Here is a 17,520-nt window from a genome sequence, read left to right on the forward strand (position 1 = left end):
TAATTTTCGGATATTTTATTTCTTTTTATTCAAGGATTTTTTGTACATTTATCATCATAAAAATAATGTCAATATACAAAATGCCAGCCGTTGCTTTTCGGTACAAATGCCACCTACATAATTGACATGTAATCGAACGCACATTAATGATAAAAAACATGCCTTCCCTTACTAGGCACATGACATAACTTAATAACGTTCAATGTACCGAAGAGCAACATTTGACATGTTCATTAAAAATATTGCGCAATACTAACATGTGACACCAAATGTAGCACTCTGCCCTTGTTATACTTCAGTGCAACCGAAAAATAATTTGGAAGTTGCAAGTTTTTTGTAGACATTCACATGGATTGTTTTAGAATATGATCAAGCGGGCCAAATACCGTAATGCACTCACCTGAAACCCAAAGGAAATGTATTGATTTGATCTGCATTTTTTATACTTGTGTAATGAGTTGACTTCTGACCAAGCTTTTCTTAATACATGTACACCTTACGAAACAGAGGCACAAGGTTTTTGTTTGGTTGACCATTTTGAAATCATAAAACCAAAGTCTGGTACACATTATCATGTAATACCATGAAAACTGCAACATGGCACCCAGGTACTTTATCAGAAAATGTTTCGTCTATACAGACAATTCTTTGATAAAATAAAAAGAACATTCCAAGCTAATTGCATGATTGGGTAAAACTGCTACGTATTGCTTGCTCACAATGTTTCAATAACGTCATACAAGAAAAACTGCCTCCTTTTCCCACACTCTGGCAGTAATGTTTAAAAACTTTTCATGATGATCGGGCTAAAAATGTTCTAGTGTTTAGGTACACTACAGCAATATTAAGAAAACTGCCTCACCCATTGGTGGCCATATTATTAACAAACCAGAACCATTTGTTACATAATCCAAGATATCATTTAAACACATATTCTGACCAAGTTTCATAAAGATTAGAACACAAATTTGACTTCTAGAGTATTACTAATGTTTCACCATGGTAATATGAGGAAAACTGCCACCCTCGCAGCCATGGTTTTAAACAATCTAGAAACCATTTTTGAACTTAGCTAACGCATCATAAGCACAAATTTTGTTATAGAGTTTCATTATGAAAACTAATAATAAATGTTCTCAGCAAGTTTCATCATGATTGGACCAAAACTTAGATTTCTAACGTTAACAAGGTTTCAATATAGACCTATCAGGCACAATGCCCCACATCCTGGTGGTCATGTTTTTTAATGAACGAGAACCATTTTTGAACTCAGTTCACGACATTTTATTAGACACAAAATGTGCCTTGTAGAGTGTCAAGAAGCTTCCTTTTAAATTTGACCCAATGACCTAGTTTTTTTATCTTGTGTGATCCAGTTTCCAACTGAGCCGAGACAGCATTGGGAAAAATCTTCTGACCAAGTTTTATGACGATTTGACAATAACTGTGGCTTTTTAAGTCTTAACAAGACAAATGTTGATGACAGATGACACACGACAGACAAAAGGCAATCACAAAAGCTCACCATTAGCACTTCGTTCTCATTTGAGCGAAAAATGGTTACAAAAAATGTAAAAGAAATACCGGGTAATTACTATGAAAAGACGGGTAACTATAGGAAAAGTGTCAAATGGGCAGGTGCCACACTTGGCTGTATCAACATTATGCTGACATAACAAAACAGGGCCATCCTGAGGTACTGAGAAACAAGTACAACAATCAGAGATGACATAGTGAACACCAACAAAAAAGACAATCATACAAAATGAAAATAATTTCATTATTAAAACATCATATGTCTTACCACAATAGTATACATGTAATATTAATTTTAACAAACAATATCATAACATAAATAACAGTTGAAAAATGTTGACTGTTATGTGATACAAATAGATCCCAGTCTGCAAAGATCCCAGTCTGCAAGACGTAACAGCTTACATGCGTATATAAACATTATCAACAACTTTATTACTGGTACATTTAAACAGATACCAAACTTACACAGGTTCTTTAGGAATCATATTTTGACACATGATTACACAAACAAGGTTTTGTTGAGAGTATACATCTGGCTTTACAAGAACAAACATTCAGAGGTAATTTTTAATCTTAATATGAGCCTCATGTGCCCAACGTGTCATCCAAGATTAGCCTGTGCAGTTCGCATAGGCTAATCAGGGACAAAACTTTCCACTTTATAGTATCTTTCGTTTAAAGGAAGTCTAAACAAAAATTCTGTGTAGGCAGTAAGTGACCTTCCTAATAAGTCTCTGCAGGCTTATATTGGAGGACACTTTGCACAAATGCATAAAGCTCCATTTTATCAGAACAAAACTCTTTTGTGGTGGGACAAGATTGTTATTTTTTTGTTCAAATATAATTTTGACCTTTCACTTTTTTATTGAATAGTCATTTTGAAATTTTGTGAACGAGTCCTTCTCAATTTGACTTTGTGATCTTAAACTTTGTAAGTTCTTCGGCCAGACAACATAAACTCTATCAGCATAAAACACTACTTTGAAAAAACAACCTACAAGAGTGTTGGAGATCACAATTGTTCCTGCAACTCACAGAAGGCATTCAGAATGACTGGAATACCGCTTGCACTAAAATGATGGAGACACTTGGCATATGGTTAATTATGCTCATGTATAACGTTTTTGTAGCAATATTTTAAGTCAGAAAGCAAAACCAACAAGCCTGCTTTCAGATTGACATGGAGCCAGTGTGGTGTAGAAAACACAACTATTGCACTTGCATGAAGAACAGTCAGCATGTGAAATAACTCAATGTTGAGCTACATTCTGTGAAAATTGGGCTCAATGCATGGGCTTTATTGTCCCATATTAGCCTGAGCAGTTCAGACCCTTTCTGCATTTATGGTATTTTGTGTTTGAAAGAAAACTCTTCTAAGCAAAATTCCTGTTTAGGCGTAAAGTGTCATCCCAGATTACTAAGTACCTTGTGCTGCACAGGCTTATCTGTAATAACACTTTACGAACATGCATAATGCCCATTTTTGTCACAGAAAGCAGCTCAATTTATATGCGTAAAAATGTGTTCAATTTCATGTGCCTACTTTCTTATGTAAAATACCCATTGGTTTCAAATATCAAAGAATAATTTCGCTTCTATAATAGTTATGTGTGATTGAATTTGTGTAAATAATGAATGCAAATGTAATATGTTTCAGTAAATTTAACAAGGGCACCAATATGTACACAAACATATCATTAATTTCAAAGAAAAAATAAATTAACTTTTTCATGTACAATTAAAAAAAACGTATTATGAAACATAAAAGTAACAAAACAATATTCAACAATTAAACAAAGTCAGATACCTCCTTCATTTGAGCACAAAAACATGGAAAAGCTGCGGCAGTGGCTGTGTAGGCCAGTAGCAACTATCAACCCTCAACCAACTCTCGCCTCATAACCAGGCAGCAATCAACCCTGCTTCAAAAATTGCAGCATAACCAGGCACAAATTAACCCTGCTTTAACATTCCCCACATAGCCAGTGACTCATGCAGACTCTACCCCTTCATCTTACTGGTCGATTACCCCATAGTCCAGATAATTACACTTCAGATAATGGGTTCAAGTTTGAAGTACTGAGTTAAAGTTGAGAATTAATCACAACCAATATGTCAAAAAATGTGATTTCACTTTGGTATGTTTCCTACCTGAAGTCTCATTTAATTTATGATTACAGCACAGAGAACACTTCAAATGCCAATTTCAATTTGTATGAATAACTGTCATCAATAACAAATTCCTCTGAATTCTCCTTGCTGCAGTGTGATAGTTATCTTCAATAAAAATCCTGATTCATTGAATCAAACACAGCACAATAAAAAACGTTCAAACCATTAAAACGAACGCACAATTGAAGTTTTTCCAACACAAATGATAATTATCCATACAAGTCATAAAAATAACAAATGAATTATTGAAAATAAACAACTCAGCTGATCTATGCCGAGTTAAATCTTCTTAGTTTGTAAAGGCATGCCAGAAGGCATAGCAGCTCATGAACACGTTATATAACACTAAGTATAACACGGTATATTCCACTCTCTGCACCATGATGACTCATGATTGAGCCCATCCACGCTTGTGATATCTTCAGGCCACACAAATCCAGCCTGCATGGAAAGTGTCGTCCCTGATTAGCCTGTGCGGACTGCACAGGCTAATCTGGGAGGACACTTTACACACATGCAATTAGCCCTATTTAAATCCTGGCCTCTAGAAACCCTGGAGGACATCTACAGCCCCCCCTGGCTACTGGGATTCAGCACATCCCGGAATGCGTTCTCAAAGCACTGCTTGAGCTCCGAGTATGAGACCACCAGGATGTTCTGCTCATCCCTCGACACGAGGCTGATCTTCTCTGGGGAGCCCGCATCAAGCTGACAAACAGAAATTATCAAATGAGCCACTCTCTGGGAAAACCGGGCTTCATGCTGCTGCCTGTGGTAGTGTCGTTTCAGAATAAGGGACAACAGTTTCTGCCTAAACTGGATTTTTATAATGGTTTAAAAGAGACTTGTTTTAAGCAATAAATTCCATGAAGGACAAAAGTGTCGTAATGATTAACCTGTGCAGACTGCACTTGCATTAAGCCCAGTTTTACCTATAATATGCTATGAGTACATGTTGTTCATGAGATCAAATTCACCACATCTTTTTTTATTAGAAATCTTGTTCTTGAGCTTGTTGGATTAAAAAAAATAAATATTGTTTAGAGTATTAAAATCATATTATGGTCATCAACCAATTCACACAGGTCGCTGAGGCGTAGAAGATATGGTGTTTGCCAACAACCTGGCGGTAAGGATTTGATTGCCACTGTGGGTGTATTCTTTAGGTATCACCAAAGACACCAAGTGCGGGTGTCTTTGAGAAGAAACCTGAGGCAATCACGCTAAAGTTAATTGGTTTAAACTCAAACAATGTACACTTTTCTCAAGCAAACATAAGTACTAACTGCACATATTTATACTACAAATAGACCACTGCCTAACTTAAGCCCGAGTTTTTGGAGGGCCATAGAAATTATTTGAATCGCCTTCTGGGAAAATGGGGTTTAATGCACATGGGTAACATGACTTCCCAGTTTAGCCAATGCAGTCCCAACATGCTAATCAGGGGTGACACTTTCTGACTTAACTGGATTTTCCCCAAAAAGCAACATCCTTTAAACAAAAAATACCAAACAAGAGTGCCAAACTGTCACAAGATACGCCCGTTCGGAGGTTTTGGACACCATGCTTAATGCTTGAAATGCACTAAGTGACCTCGAGACCTAGTTATTGACCCGGCATGACCCATATTTGAACTTGACCTAGATATCATTTAGATGTAACATCTGACTAAATTTGGTGAAGATCAAATGAAAACTACTTCAATTAGAGAGCGGGCACCATGCTAAATGCTTGAAATTCATTATGTGTCCGATCGTGACCTCGTTTTTGACCCGGCATGACCCATATTCGAATTTGATCTACATATCATCTAGACTCAACTTCTGACCAAATTAGGTGATGATCAGATGCAAACTACTTCAATTAGAGAGCGGACACCATGCTAAATGCTTGAAATGCACTAAGTAACCTTGTGACCTAGTTTTTGACCCGGCATGACCCATATTCGAACTTGACCTAGATATCAACTAGATGCAACTACTGACCAAGTTTGGTGAAGATCGGATGAATACAATTTGAATTAGAGTCCGGACAAAGTGGCGCCGTTGAAAATGCACTAATTGACCCTATGACCTAGTTTTTGACCCGGCATGACCCATATTCGAACTTGGCCTATATATCAACTAGATGCAACTGCTGACCAAGTTTGGTGAAGATCGGATGAATACAATTTGAAATAGAGTCCGGACAAAGTGGCCCCTTTGAAAATGCACTTATTGACCCTATGACCTAGTTTTTGACCCGGCATGACCCATTTTCGAACTTGGCCTAGATATCAACTAGATGCAACTGCTGACCAAGTTTGGTGAAGATCGGATGAATACAATTTGAATTAGAGTCCGGACAAAGTGATGCCTTCCGCCCGCCGCCAAGGGGTTTCACATAATACGTCCCGTATTTTATACGGGCGTATAAAAAAGGAAAGTGTGGTCCCTGATTAGCCTGTGCAGAATTAAGCCTGCTTTTCTCAGAATGCCACTCAACTACATTCCAGACCTCTCCACCAACAAGGCTAAAAAGACCTTGGCTTAAGATGTTGGCAAAAAGAAGCTATTTATTTCAATCATCAAATACACCAACTCTATTAACAACATTAGATAATTCCAGATGACTTACATTTCAACAAGTAATTTAATGCTTATATATTATGCACAAAAGCTATTAGGTAATTTAATAACCATAATTGTGTGTAAATTTTGGCATTTTTATAAATCTTTGTCTAATTTTTATTCAGAGTCTAAAAATGTAAAACAAAATGAGTCTTGTTATGGGTAATTTTGACTAAATGCATGTGTGTAAAGTGTTATCCTAGATAAGCCTGTGCAGTCCACACAGGTTTATCAGAATCAACAATTTCTATTTTACTATTAAAGTAGGTCTCTTTATGAGGAAAAACCAGTCAAGGCTGACATTGTCATCTCTTGTTAGTCTCTGCAGACTGCACATTGTAATCTTGGATGACACTTTAAACAAATGCATTAAGCCCAGTTTTGCCAAAAGAAGGCTCATATGGACCATTTTAAAAGAAGCAAAGAAAAATAAATGCCACAGATAACACTCGTCAATAAGCAAGCCTGTTACCTTGTTGAGGCACATCACGATGTGGGACATGTCCACCCAGGGTGCTCCGTTCTCATCCACCTGGTGGAACACGTAGTCTCTGAACAGCTTCAACATGTACCGGTCCCCTGTGTCTGACCATTGGGGGTCCAGGAAGAACCTGTATATACAGTCACACATGATCATATAAGCAGTGTTCTGGGTAATTTTGGGATCAATGAATGTGCATAATGAATTGTCCCAGATTGACCGTAGCAGTCTGCACAGGCTTATGAGGGACGACTCTTTCCAACAAGACTGGATTTTCATTTAGAGAATTCCTTTAAAGGAAAACTTCCATTCAAGCGGAGACAGTCGTCCCTGATAAGCCTCTGTGGACTGCACTCATCCTATTTATGCACATGCATTAGGGAAAGTTTCACAAAAAACAAGACTCAAATACAAAAAAAACCTTGTACTCAATTGTCATGTTAATTTATATCAAATTGATACCAATTCTTTGAATTACGTAACTAAGAGTTTTTTCTGCATTACAAACGCTCAGATGTAAACACGGTATATATTAAAACAATAATGTTTACCCAGTTTCTTCTTAACCTACAAATCATACATATAAAGACCATGTTAAGATTCCTCCAGCGCTAGTTGTACATACTCAGGTCTCTCGTTGATAGTTCCCATCTTACACAGAAGTCGGAACAGGCGCCCATTCTCCACCTCCTACAATACACAGGATATTTGTATTATATTTCCAAATAGTAGATCCTTTATTTTTTCTTAACAATTAAGATTGCCTGGTAAATATGGACCCTGGACTTGAAAGCAATTCTCATCACTCAATATTGATAACTATTAAGAAACAGTGCAATGCTTACAGGACAAGAGATAAAATTACAAACTATCTACAGAACACTGCACAGACCTTGGCTAGTTCATTCTCGAGTACAGACCTTGGCTAGTTCAGTTTCAAGGACATCACTGCGCAGTTGTGCTGAATCAAGCTGCGTGTAGAAGCGTGCACCAATCATGGGCATGATGTCATTGATGCTGCGGGGACGATTCTGGTTACCCAACAAGTATCTGAAACACACCTCACTATCATCATGTCCGGACACAGAAAGCAAACTTCACCACTGACTCTATATTAGCAGCTTTGCCTAAGAAGTAAGAGGTCTATATTTAAGGTCTAAAATAAACATATTCTGCCTTACATAAATCTGAAAGTAATTGAGCAGGATCTTTTAAGTTTAAGTTAACAGTAACCTTAACAGCGTTAATACATTTCATGCAGTCACTAATGAAAATGTTGTCTAGGACTCTTTGTTTCTCCTGAACTGATGATAAAAAATCTATCAAAGCATACTAGTTTCAACGAAGTATAAACAAGCTACAATAGATTCCTTTTGTTTTTTAGTGGACAAGTAAAAACAAGTATATAGGATCTCATTACTTTTGTTATAGGATATTAAATGTTGTTGAATAAAGAACTAGAATTACAGTTCAGAAGAAAATAAATAAATAAACAAGGGCTGTTTGTAAAACATGCATGCCCCCCATATGGGCTGTCCGTTGTAGTGGCAGCCATTGTGTGAATACGATTTTTGTCACTGTGACCTACACCTTTGACCTAGTGACCTGAAAATCAATAGGGGTCATCTGCGAGTCACGATCAATGTACCTATGAAGTGTCATGATCCTAGGCAAAAGCGTTCTTGAGTTATCATCCGAAAATTATTTTACTATTTCGGGTCACCGTGACCTTTGACCTTGTGACCTCAAAATCAATAGGGGTCATCTGCAAGTCATGATCAATCTACCCATGAAGTTTCATGATCCTAGGCGTATGTGTTCTCGAGTTATCATCTGAAAACCATTTTACTATTTCGGGTCACCGTGACCTTGACCTTTGACCTAGTGACCTCAAAATCAATAGGGGTCATCTGCAAGTCATGATCAATCTACCCATGAAGTTTCATGATCCTAGGCGTATGCGTTCTTGAGTTATCATTCAAAAACCATTTTACTATTTCGGGTCACCGTGACCTTGACCTTTAACCTAGTGACCTCAAAATCAATAGGGGTCATCTGCGAGTCATGATCAATGTACCTATGAAGTTTCATGATCCTAGGCCCAAGTGTTCTTGAGTTATCGTCTGACAACCACCTGGTGGACGGACCGACAGTCCGACCGACCGACATGAGCAAAGCAATATACCCCCTCTTCTTCAAAGGGGGGCATAATAAATAAACGAAATACAAATGTTCTTTTATTGCACATAATGTGTGTACATAACACTTTATAAAAAAATCCACAATAGTTTTTGCAGATTTGTTTATATGACACATGGACACAATTTTGGTTCTGCAAACAGCGAGTCAATGTAATGGTATATTCGTAAACTTGTTCCTAATTATTTTCAGAAAACAATATTTGATTGATGTATCATTACAGAGATTTTATTTATTTATTTATAACATTCAACGTTCAAATCATATGTTGGTTTCAGATTGTGAGAAGAAATGTTGACATTGAAATAATATCCATTGGCTTCCATGCAACAAATTGAATCATTTGACAGAACATGACAAATTACTGATTAAATTTTTGTAAGAAAAAATGACATCTCTTAACCCGTTACCACTTAGATAAGTGTTTTTTACGCATTTAAAGTCCCTTAGAAAGTTCAATTTAATTAAAGACTTTTCTTACTATATTAAAGTTTTAAAGGCTTCATTTCTGTCCCTAAGATACTGATGAGCAATAAACAGCATACACTTGAACAGAATGTGAGTTACTTGCAGGCTGTTCTGGTTTATGCTGTTTGCACATTTTCACTTTTCTTCTGAGTGGGAAAAGGTTAATGGAGGGGTGTGGAAATATTGAAATCAATAACTATAAATAATGTTCACTGCAAACTTCAAATATCTGCAAACAATAAAGACTTGTCTTATTTTTTGTTTATTCATGCTTCCCTGAAATATATTTGTATTAATTAATAACAAGGGCTGTTTGTACAACATGCATGCCCCCCATATGGGGCTGTCAGTTGTAGTGGCAGCCATTGTGTGAAAACGTTTTTTGGCACTGTGACCTTGACATTTGACCTGGTGACCTGAAAATCAATAGGGGTCATCTGCCAGTCATGATCATGTACCTATGAAGTTTCATGATCCTAAGCTTTCTTGAGTTATCATCCGGAAACCATTTCAATGTGTCAAGTCACTGTGACCTTGACCTTTGACCTAGTGACCTGAAAGTAAATAGGGGTCATCTGCGAGTCATGATCAATGTACCTATGAAGTTTCATGATCCTAGGCGTAAGCGTTCTTGAGTTATCATCCGGAAACCATTTTTCTAAGTTGAGTCACCGTGACCTTTGACCTAGTGACCTGAAAATCAATAGGGGTCATCTGCGAGTCATGATCAATGTACCTATGAAGTTTCATGATCCTAGGCATAAGCGTTCTTGAGTTATCTGGAAACCATTTACTATTTCGGGTCACTGTGACCTTGACCTTTGACCTAGTGACCTGAAAATCAATAGGGGTCATCTGCAAGTCATTATCAATGTACCTATGAAGTTTCATGATCCTAGGCATAAGCGTTCTTGAGTTATCATCCGGAAACCATTTTACTATTTCGGGTCACTGTGACCTTTGACCTAGTGACCTGAAAATCAATAGGATTCATCTGCGAGTCATGATCAATGTACCTCTTAAGTTTTATGATCCTAGGCCTAAGCATTCTTGAGTTATCATCCGGAAACCATCTGGTGGACGGACGGACCGACCGACAGACCGACATGTGCAAAACAATATACTCCCTCTTCTTCGAAGAGGGGGCATAAATATAACCCACCCAAAGTGTTATAAATTCAAATATATAAGTCTGATATAACAAGAAGTTAAACATTTAAATATCCCATACTATTCACACCCTGGAATTGTACTTTTCCATTAATAAAAAGAAGTAAAAATAAAATATAGAAGTACTGGTAAAATAACCCATATAAGACAAGTCAGGCTTAGAATTACAACACCCTTATGTTACATACAGTATGAGATTTTTGAGATCAGCGGAGTAGTTCCTGGCCACGAGTTCCATGGAGGCCTGCATGTTGTCCCTCTGTATTGCCATTACACTGTTACATGCCAGGGCGAGAACCACCTTGCCTAGAGAGATCAGATCTTCCTGCTGCAACACACAGCAACACACAACTATGAGCCTTGTTTTGGGAAATCTGGGCTTAATTAATGTGTGTAATGCAGTATGCACAGGCTAATCAGGGATGACAGTTTCTTCCTAAACGGGATTTTTATTTAGAAGAAACTTTCTTTAAACAAAAAATTAAATAACATTGGAAAATGTCTTCCCTGATAAGCCTGTGCAGTCTGCACAGGACCATACTATGCCCATGCATTAAGCCAAACTAGGCTCAAATGAAAATGCAGTAAGATTAAGTCTATTTATTATGGCCAAATTAATCAAAAGACTAAGGCTCAAAAGACGATATCAAGTTATTGCCTTGCATAAAACTAGTATACTAGTGGTGTCAACTTAAACTTTGTGTGAAGGCTTCCCAAGCGTGGATTTAAATAAGGGCCAATAAGTCATAAGGCAACCACCATGTCCAACACAATAATGTGAAGTTAAAATTAATGTTAAATGGATAAAGAATATAATTTAAAATGTGTTAATACTTCTGCTAACTAGTATTGATGTTTATAGGTTTAAGAATGGCATCACTATATGTCTCCAATGGGACAATTAATATGGCAGAAGTCTTACTAACTAACTGGTGGAGGCTTGGACATTAAACCTCTCTAATATATATACATGATATGTACCATCATCTTATATCCAACATTTGTGATGAGAAGGCAGCTGCTGCATAACTGAGAGTGAAGAGGCCTACCTGATAGTGTTGTGCAGCCTACCTGCATGTGTAAAGTAGCCTACCTGTATGTGAGTAGTAGCCTACCTGATAGAGTTGACAAGCCTACCTGATAGTGGAGAAGCCTACCTGATAGTGGAGAAGCCTACCTGATAGTGTGAAGTAGCCTACCTGATAGTGTGGAGTAGCCTACCTGATAGTGTGGAGTAGCCTACCTGATAGTGTGGAGTAGCCTACCTGATAGTGTGGAGTAGCCTACCTGATAGTGTGGAGTAAGGGCCATGGGGTTGCTCTGGTTATTGTCAAATGTCAACACATCAAAGATCCCACAGCAGTTCAGGCGCAATCTTGCAATAAAACAAGTTCAAACTCTTTTTGAAAACAAAAAGTGGTTACTGAATTGTTAAGCAAAACAAACTTCAAGATGTGATCAAGGTTGAGTAATAAATTTTAATCCTTGAGTAGTATTGAGGTTTATCTAAGATTTAACCTAGTGACATAGTATTTGGACACCTGTGATCAAGATTCTTACCCGGCCTAGATATAGTCAAGATAGACAATCTAACACAGTTTCATCAAGATAGTCATAAATGTGGCGCCTAGAGTGGTAAGGCGCTAAAAGTTGATAAAAAACAAGGCTCAAAAGTCTATGCACGCCAAACTTAGGATGATCACAATAGCTTATTCCGTGTTATAGTTAGCTAAAGAGAAAGGCCCTTACATGATTGTCAAGCTTTGACCCAAAACTCAGGAATACTTTATTTTATTATGCATCATGATAATCTAATAAACATACTTTCCAGACATTTTTATAAAACAACAATCACATATTGAGTGTCCCATGTCCTACATACCTGGACTTGCCGTATATGAGAATCTTTGAAGGGTCCAGTGTCCTACACGAGAGTCCTGCAGCGTGTATGGCTCGCAGAGCCGAGGACAGCTGTACCACGTACGACCAGATCAGACTCTCAGGCAGGAGACCTGCATGCTGCCTGGGAGCCGACGAGCCTGGAGCCAAACACCACACACTGACAACTATTCCTTCAGAGGCTTAATACAGGAGAGCAAAGTGTCTTCCAAGATTAGCCAGCACAATCTGCACAGGATAATCAGGGACAACACTTTCCCTGTTTATGGTATTTTTTGTTTGTTTAAAAGTCTTTTCTCAGCAAAAATCCAGTTTGGGCAGAACATGTCCAAGATAAGCCTGTGCTGACTGAGCATGTTTATCTGGGACAACTCGAAGCACATGCATTTACCCCAGTACTGTCAGAACCCAGCTCCACTCAAAACAATCTTAGTTGGTTCTTTGTAAAAGGCATCAGTTGCAACAATTAGAAATTTGTCTTGAAATTTAACTTCATTATAGTATAATGTCCTGAAATTTTAATTGCAAATGAGATGTTTTAGCAGACAATATATTTTTTTACAGCAGTGAATGAAAGTAGCACCAGACAACAAGCCCAGCATTGGTAAATCTTGTGGCACACTTGCTCAGACTCTCAGTTTCATATACGTGGGCTTGCAAAATTGTCTCGGTCTCAAGTAAACTATAACAAGTCAAACTCGCTTGGTGAAAATGAGAATGTCTATGACTGTACTGGCAGTGATAACATACTACGATTATACCGGCAGTGGTGCATGAATCAACCTTTTCTTTAGAACTGAGCTGCATTCTTGGAAAATTGGGCTTAATACACGTGTCTACAGTGTCGTCCAAGATAAGCACAGGCTATCAGGGATAAAACTTACAGTTTTTTATGAAAGTTTTTGTTTAAAGGAAGTAATTTCTTAGATATAATCCATCAAGGCAAAAATGTGTTGTCCCTGATAAGCCTTTACCCAATGCATTCAGCCCAGTTTTCCCAGACCTCCGCTGCTATGAATGTAGTAGTGCATAACTCACCTTTTCCTTTAGAGCTGAAGGGCCTGACGGAGGGGTCCATGTTGAAGGGGTTGTGAACACCATTCATTTGCTGATGCTTGGACAGCAAGGTTTCAGCCATGGGGTAGTAGTCATACACAAACACAATTGCTACAACACACAAACAGCAATAAACAATAGACAAACTAGAACAGTGCTTTTTTCACCATTTTGGGAATGGCGTCCGGGCCCTTTGGATTTGAAAAATCGTGTCATTTTGACTAAAATTGGTGAATCGGTTTTGTGTTTTTTTGCTGACAAATACTTTAAAGCCACATAAATACTCAAAATCAACGAATATTTGTAAAATATTTCGTAAAATAAAGTAAACCCATAAAAAAAAAGTGTTCCATAGAGCAATAGCCAAAATTTCAACACTAGATGTATTATGGTAACTTAGATATAACGAGATACATAATGCTCAATTGGGTTCGGGCAGCTAATGAGAACTTTGTCGTGCTTTGAACGCTGCCAGAAGGCAATTTCACATTTGCTCATAAGTGTTTGGATATCATTGCGGGAAATTCACATGGAATATATTGTGACACAAAATATAACAAGGGCTGTTTGTAAAACATGCATGCCCCCCATATGGGCTCTCCGTTGTAGTGAGAGCCATTGTGTGAATATGTTTTTTGTCACTGTGACCTTGACCTTTGACCTAGTGACCTGAAAATTAATAGGGGTCATCTGCCAGTCATGATCAATGTACCTATGAAGTTTTATGATCCTAGCCATAAGCATTCTTGAGTTATCAACCGGACACCATTTTACTATTTCGGGTCACCGTGACCTTTGACCTAGTGACCTGAAAATAGGGGTCATCTGCGAGTCATGATCAATCTACCGCATTTTAATTGTTTATTAAAAATCTGTTACCAGACAACATCTAGCATTTCAATTTGGCTATTGCTATAAGGAACAATCATTGTTTGTGTTCATTTTATTTTTCAAAATAAATATTTTACTTAATATTTGTAGATTTTGAGTTTTAATGGGCTTTTAAAAAATAGAGAATAAAAATGGTTTCATTACTATATTTACTTGAGTTTTAATGGGCTTTTAAAAATAGAGAATAAAAGTGGTTTCATTATTATATTAACTTAAGTTCAACTAATAGAGCTGAAAAGGGAAATTAACTTAATGTTGCAATTTCCCAAAAAACTTCTTGAAACCGTTTATTGGGATTTAAGGAAATCATTTGGGAACAATATATTATATTTTTGAGATTGATGAAAACAGGCCCATTGTAGTAGGCAAATAGCTAAGCTACCAGTCAATGTATATGTGTAGGAGTAGATTCATACCTACACCAACAAGAGCTTTGTCACAAATCTAACTTTTACCTGGCATTGCTTTGTCATCTACATTCAAATAGCTAAGGAATGTATGCATCAGTGGGCATGGAAAAAAGGTCTTGCAAATCTTTACTTCAAAGGTCTTGCAAACCTTAACTTCATGGTGATGACATTATATTCAATCACTTGAGAAATGACAAAGCAGTGCCATCCACAACTTGCATTTTATGCCATTGCCATGAAAAGTTCAAGGGCGTATAACTCAGGAATGTGTTCATAAATTGGCAGGAAGAGTCAGGCACATCATTGTACATCATGGTGATGACACATTTGCAGTTTCAATTAAAGGTTTTAAGAACTATAACAATTTGTTATATTTGCTGTTCTTTCTTTGTAAATTTTCAAAAGTTTTGGTATTCTGCATCTAAAATCAAAGTTAAAAAGAAACGATCCAACAATTTAGGATGTGTAAACAACCTTCAATCTTTGTTTCTGCATTATTCAACAAGAGATGTGTTTTTCAGAAACACAATGCCCCCTACTGCGCCACTTTGATTTTTTTTTTTTTTATATCCCTTTAAAAAATATTACTTCCCTTGTGAAAATGATATGTACCTGCCAAATGATATAAAATAGAAATGATCTCCCTTTAAAGCTTGTTACTTCCCTTGGATTTTGGTTTTTTGACATTTGACCTTGAACGATGACCTTGACCTTTCACCACTTAAAATATGCAGCTCCATGAGATTCACATGCATGCCAAATATCAAGTTGCTATCTTCAATATTGCAAAAGTTATAGCCAATGTTTAAGTTTCCGGACGGAATCACAGACTGACAGACAACTGCTATTATGCTACCCTACCGGGGGCATAAAAACCATATATTTACAAATTCCACTCTAATGAACATACATATTGATCATTTAAGACTAATTTGGTATATATTTACACATAAATGCATTATATGTGTATCTCCACTAAGAAATTCTGAAAAAAATCCAATCTATAGTCATAAGTCACTTGAAACAATTTATTTAAAACGGGAGCTGTGTTTGTGAAACACAATGCCCCCTACTGTGCCGCTTTGAAGCCATATATTTGACCTTTGACCTTGGAGGATGACCTTGACCTTTCACCACTCAAAATGTGCAGCTACATGAGATACACATGCATCAAGTTGCTATCTTCATTATTGCAATAAGTTATGACCAAGGTTAAAGTTTGTGACAAGTACAATGACAGACAGACAGACAGACAATGACAGACAGACAGGCCAAAAACAATATACCCCCGATCATTCGATCCGTGGGAATAAAAATACATCAGAAGGAAAATGAAACAATTGAGCATTGAATATTTCTTTGATGTATATATATATATGTGGATAGCAAATTTTCATTATATTATACAAAATCCTTGTAAACACTCTAGAGGTCACAATTTTGTTTCAGATTTTATGACTTTGCTTACAAAAATAAATATAATGACCAAGATTCATAAAATCTGAAACAAAATTGTGACCTCTAGAGCAGCGCTTCTGTAAGTGGACGTCTGGGCGTAAATGACGCCCGAAAACGGCAGTCATACGGCCATAATGCAAATGGTGGAAGTCCTTTGGACGTCCGATAATCCGCATGTACGCTATTTTCTAATACAAAAAAACACGTACAAATTTCAACAGTAAATCGGGTTATTCAGAACATTAACTCCGCCTTTGAGCTACTGTTTTCAATGAATTTCACAGCGAGTGGCCAATATTGATTTTTCCAGCTGTCAATCAAAGTCTTCTTGGTAAGCGCATCAGCCAATCAGCGCTAAAGCAGCCGAATACATGCAGACCCCACGTGAAGCTGTCTACAATAGCATTAGCGACCTCTGTTACAATGTGTTTATTCAGCAATCAAATATCTGAGTCCACGCTTTCCCCGAGAAAGAATGACGTAATGTCGTACATGAAGTCTAATTTTCGCATGATTTCCATATGTACACAAAATACAGGAGAAATGTTTATTTGTTGCTAGAATATTCGTAACTTTCCGTGAATAATTAAATCTGGAAATGATTTCGGATAACACGTTTGTTTATACGCATTTGAAAATAAGCAGTCTGCAAAATTAACCCATCGCCTGATCGCCGATGCGATGAAATATCGGCTCTGGCGATAGAAAAATTGTCTATTGATCGCCTGATTTGCGATGAAAAAAAATCTGAAGACAGTTTGGAAATAAACCGACAAATCATAAATTCACAAAAATTCCTTTGCGTGCGCGATTATTTGAGAACGAATTTAATAGTCGGCATTCTGGAAATTTTCGGTACTGATTTTCCCCGGTAATTTATTTATTTATTTCCAATTTGTTAGCAGATGGTACAGACATGAACAGCAACTGACGAAATATCTTCGCTAGTTTCCAAAAATCTTATCAGGGCTCGGCCGTGAGGGCGACAACTTCGCCCGGGACATAATAATGTCGCCCTTAAATTACAGGAAGGAGAAGCTGACTTCGCTTTCTTTTTTTACAACATTGACGTTTTTTTCTCTCAACTTTTTCATCTAAAAATTCTCTATTTTCACATGTCATAAAGTCACTGATGACGCTTGTTATGTTATCAGTTTATTATCAC

The 17,520-nt window shown here is 37.2% G+C and overlaps 1 protein-coding gene across 8 annotated transcripts in view; it reads right to left on the minus strand.

The window, feature by feature from the left end:
• LOC127841374 (PAN2-PAN3 deadenylation complex subunit Pan3-like) overlaps window positions 1-17,520 on the minus strand; it is a 72,934-nt gene continuing 55,414 nt past the window's right edge. For all 8 annotated transcript variants that reach the window (XM_052370184.1, XM_052370183.1, XM_052370182.1 and 5 more), the window contains 8 exons: window positions 13,579-13,707; window positions 12,524-12,680; window positions 11,929-12,016; window positions 10,830-10,969; window positions 7,725-7,854; window positions 7,430-7,494; window positions 6,796-6,934; window positions 1-4,419 (listed from right to left, as the gene is read on the minus strand). In XM_052370184.1, coding sequence (XP_052226144.1) covers window positions 4,276-4,419; window positions 6,796-6,934; window positions 7,430-7,494; window positions 7,725-7,854; window positions 10,830-10,969; window positions 11,929-12,016; window positions 12,524-12,680; window positions 13,579-13,707 — 992 coding nt within the window. In that variant the 3' untranslated portion in view covers window positions 1-4,275. The remainder of the gene's footprint in view (window positions 4,420-6,795; window positions 6,935-7,429; window positions 7,495-7,724; window positions 7,855-10,829; window positions 10,970-11,928; window positions 12,017-12,523; window positions 12,681-13,578; window positions 13,708-17,520) is intronic.

This window comes from Dreissena polymorpha, chromosome 8 (assembly GCF_020536995.1).
Source record: "Dreissena polymorpha isolate Duluth1 chromosome 8, UMN_Dpol_1.0, whole genome shotgun sequence".
NCBI classification, from domain to species: Eukaryota; Metazoa; Mollusca; class Bivalvia; order Myida; family Dreissenidae; genus Dreissena; species Dreissena polymorpha.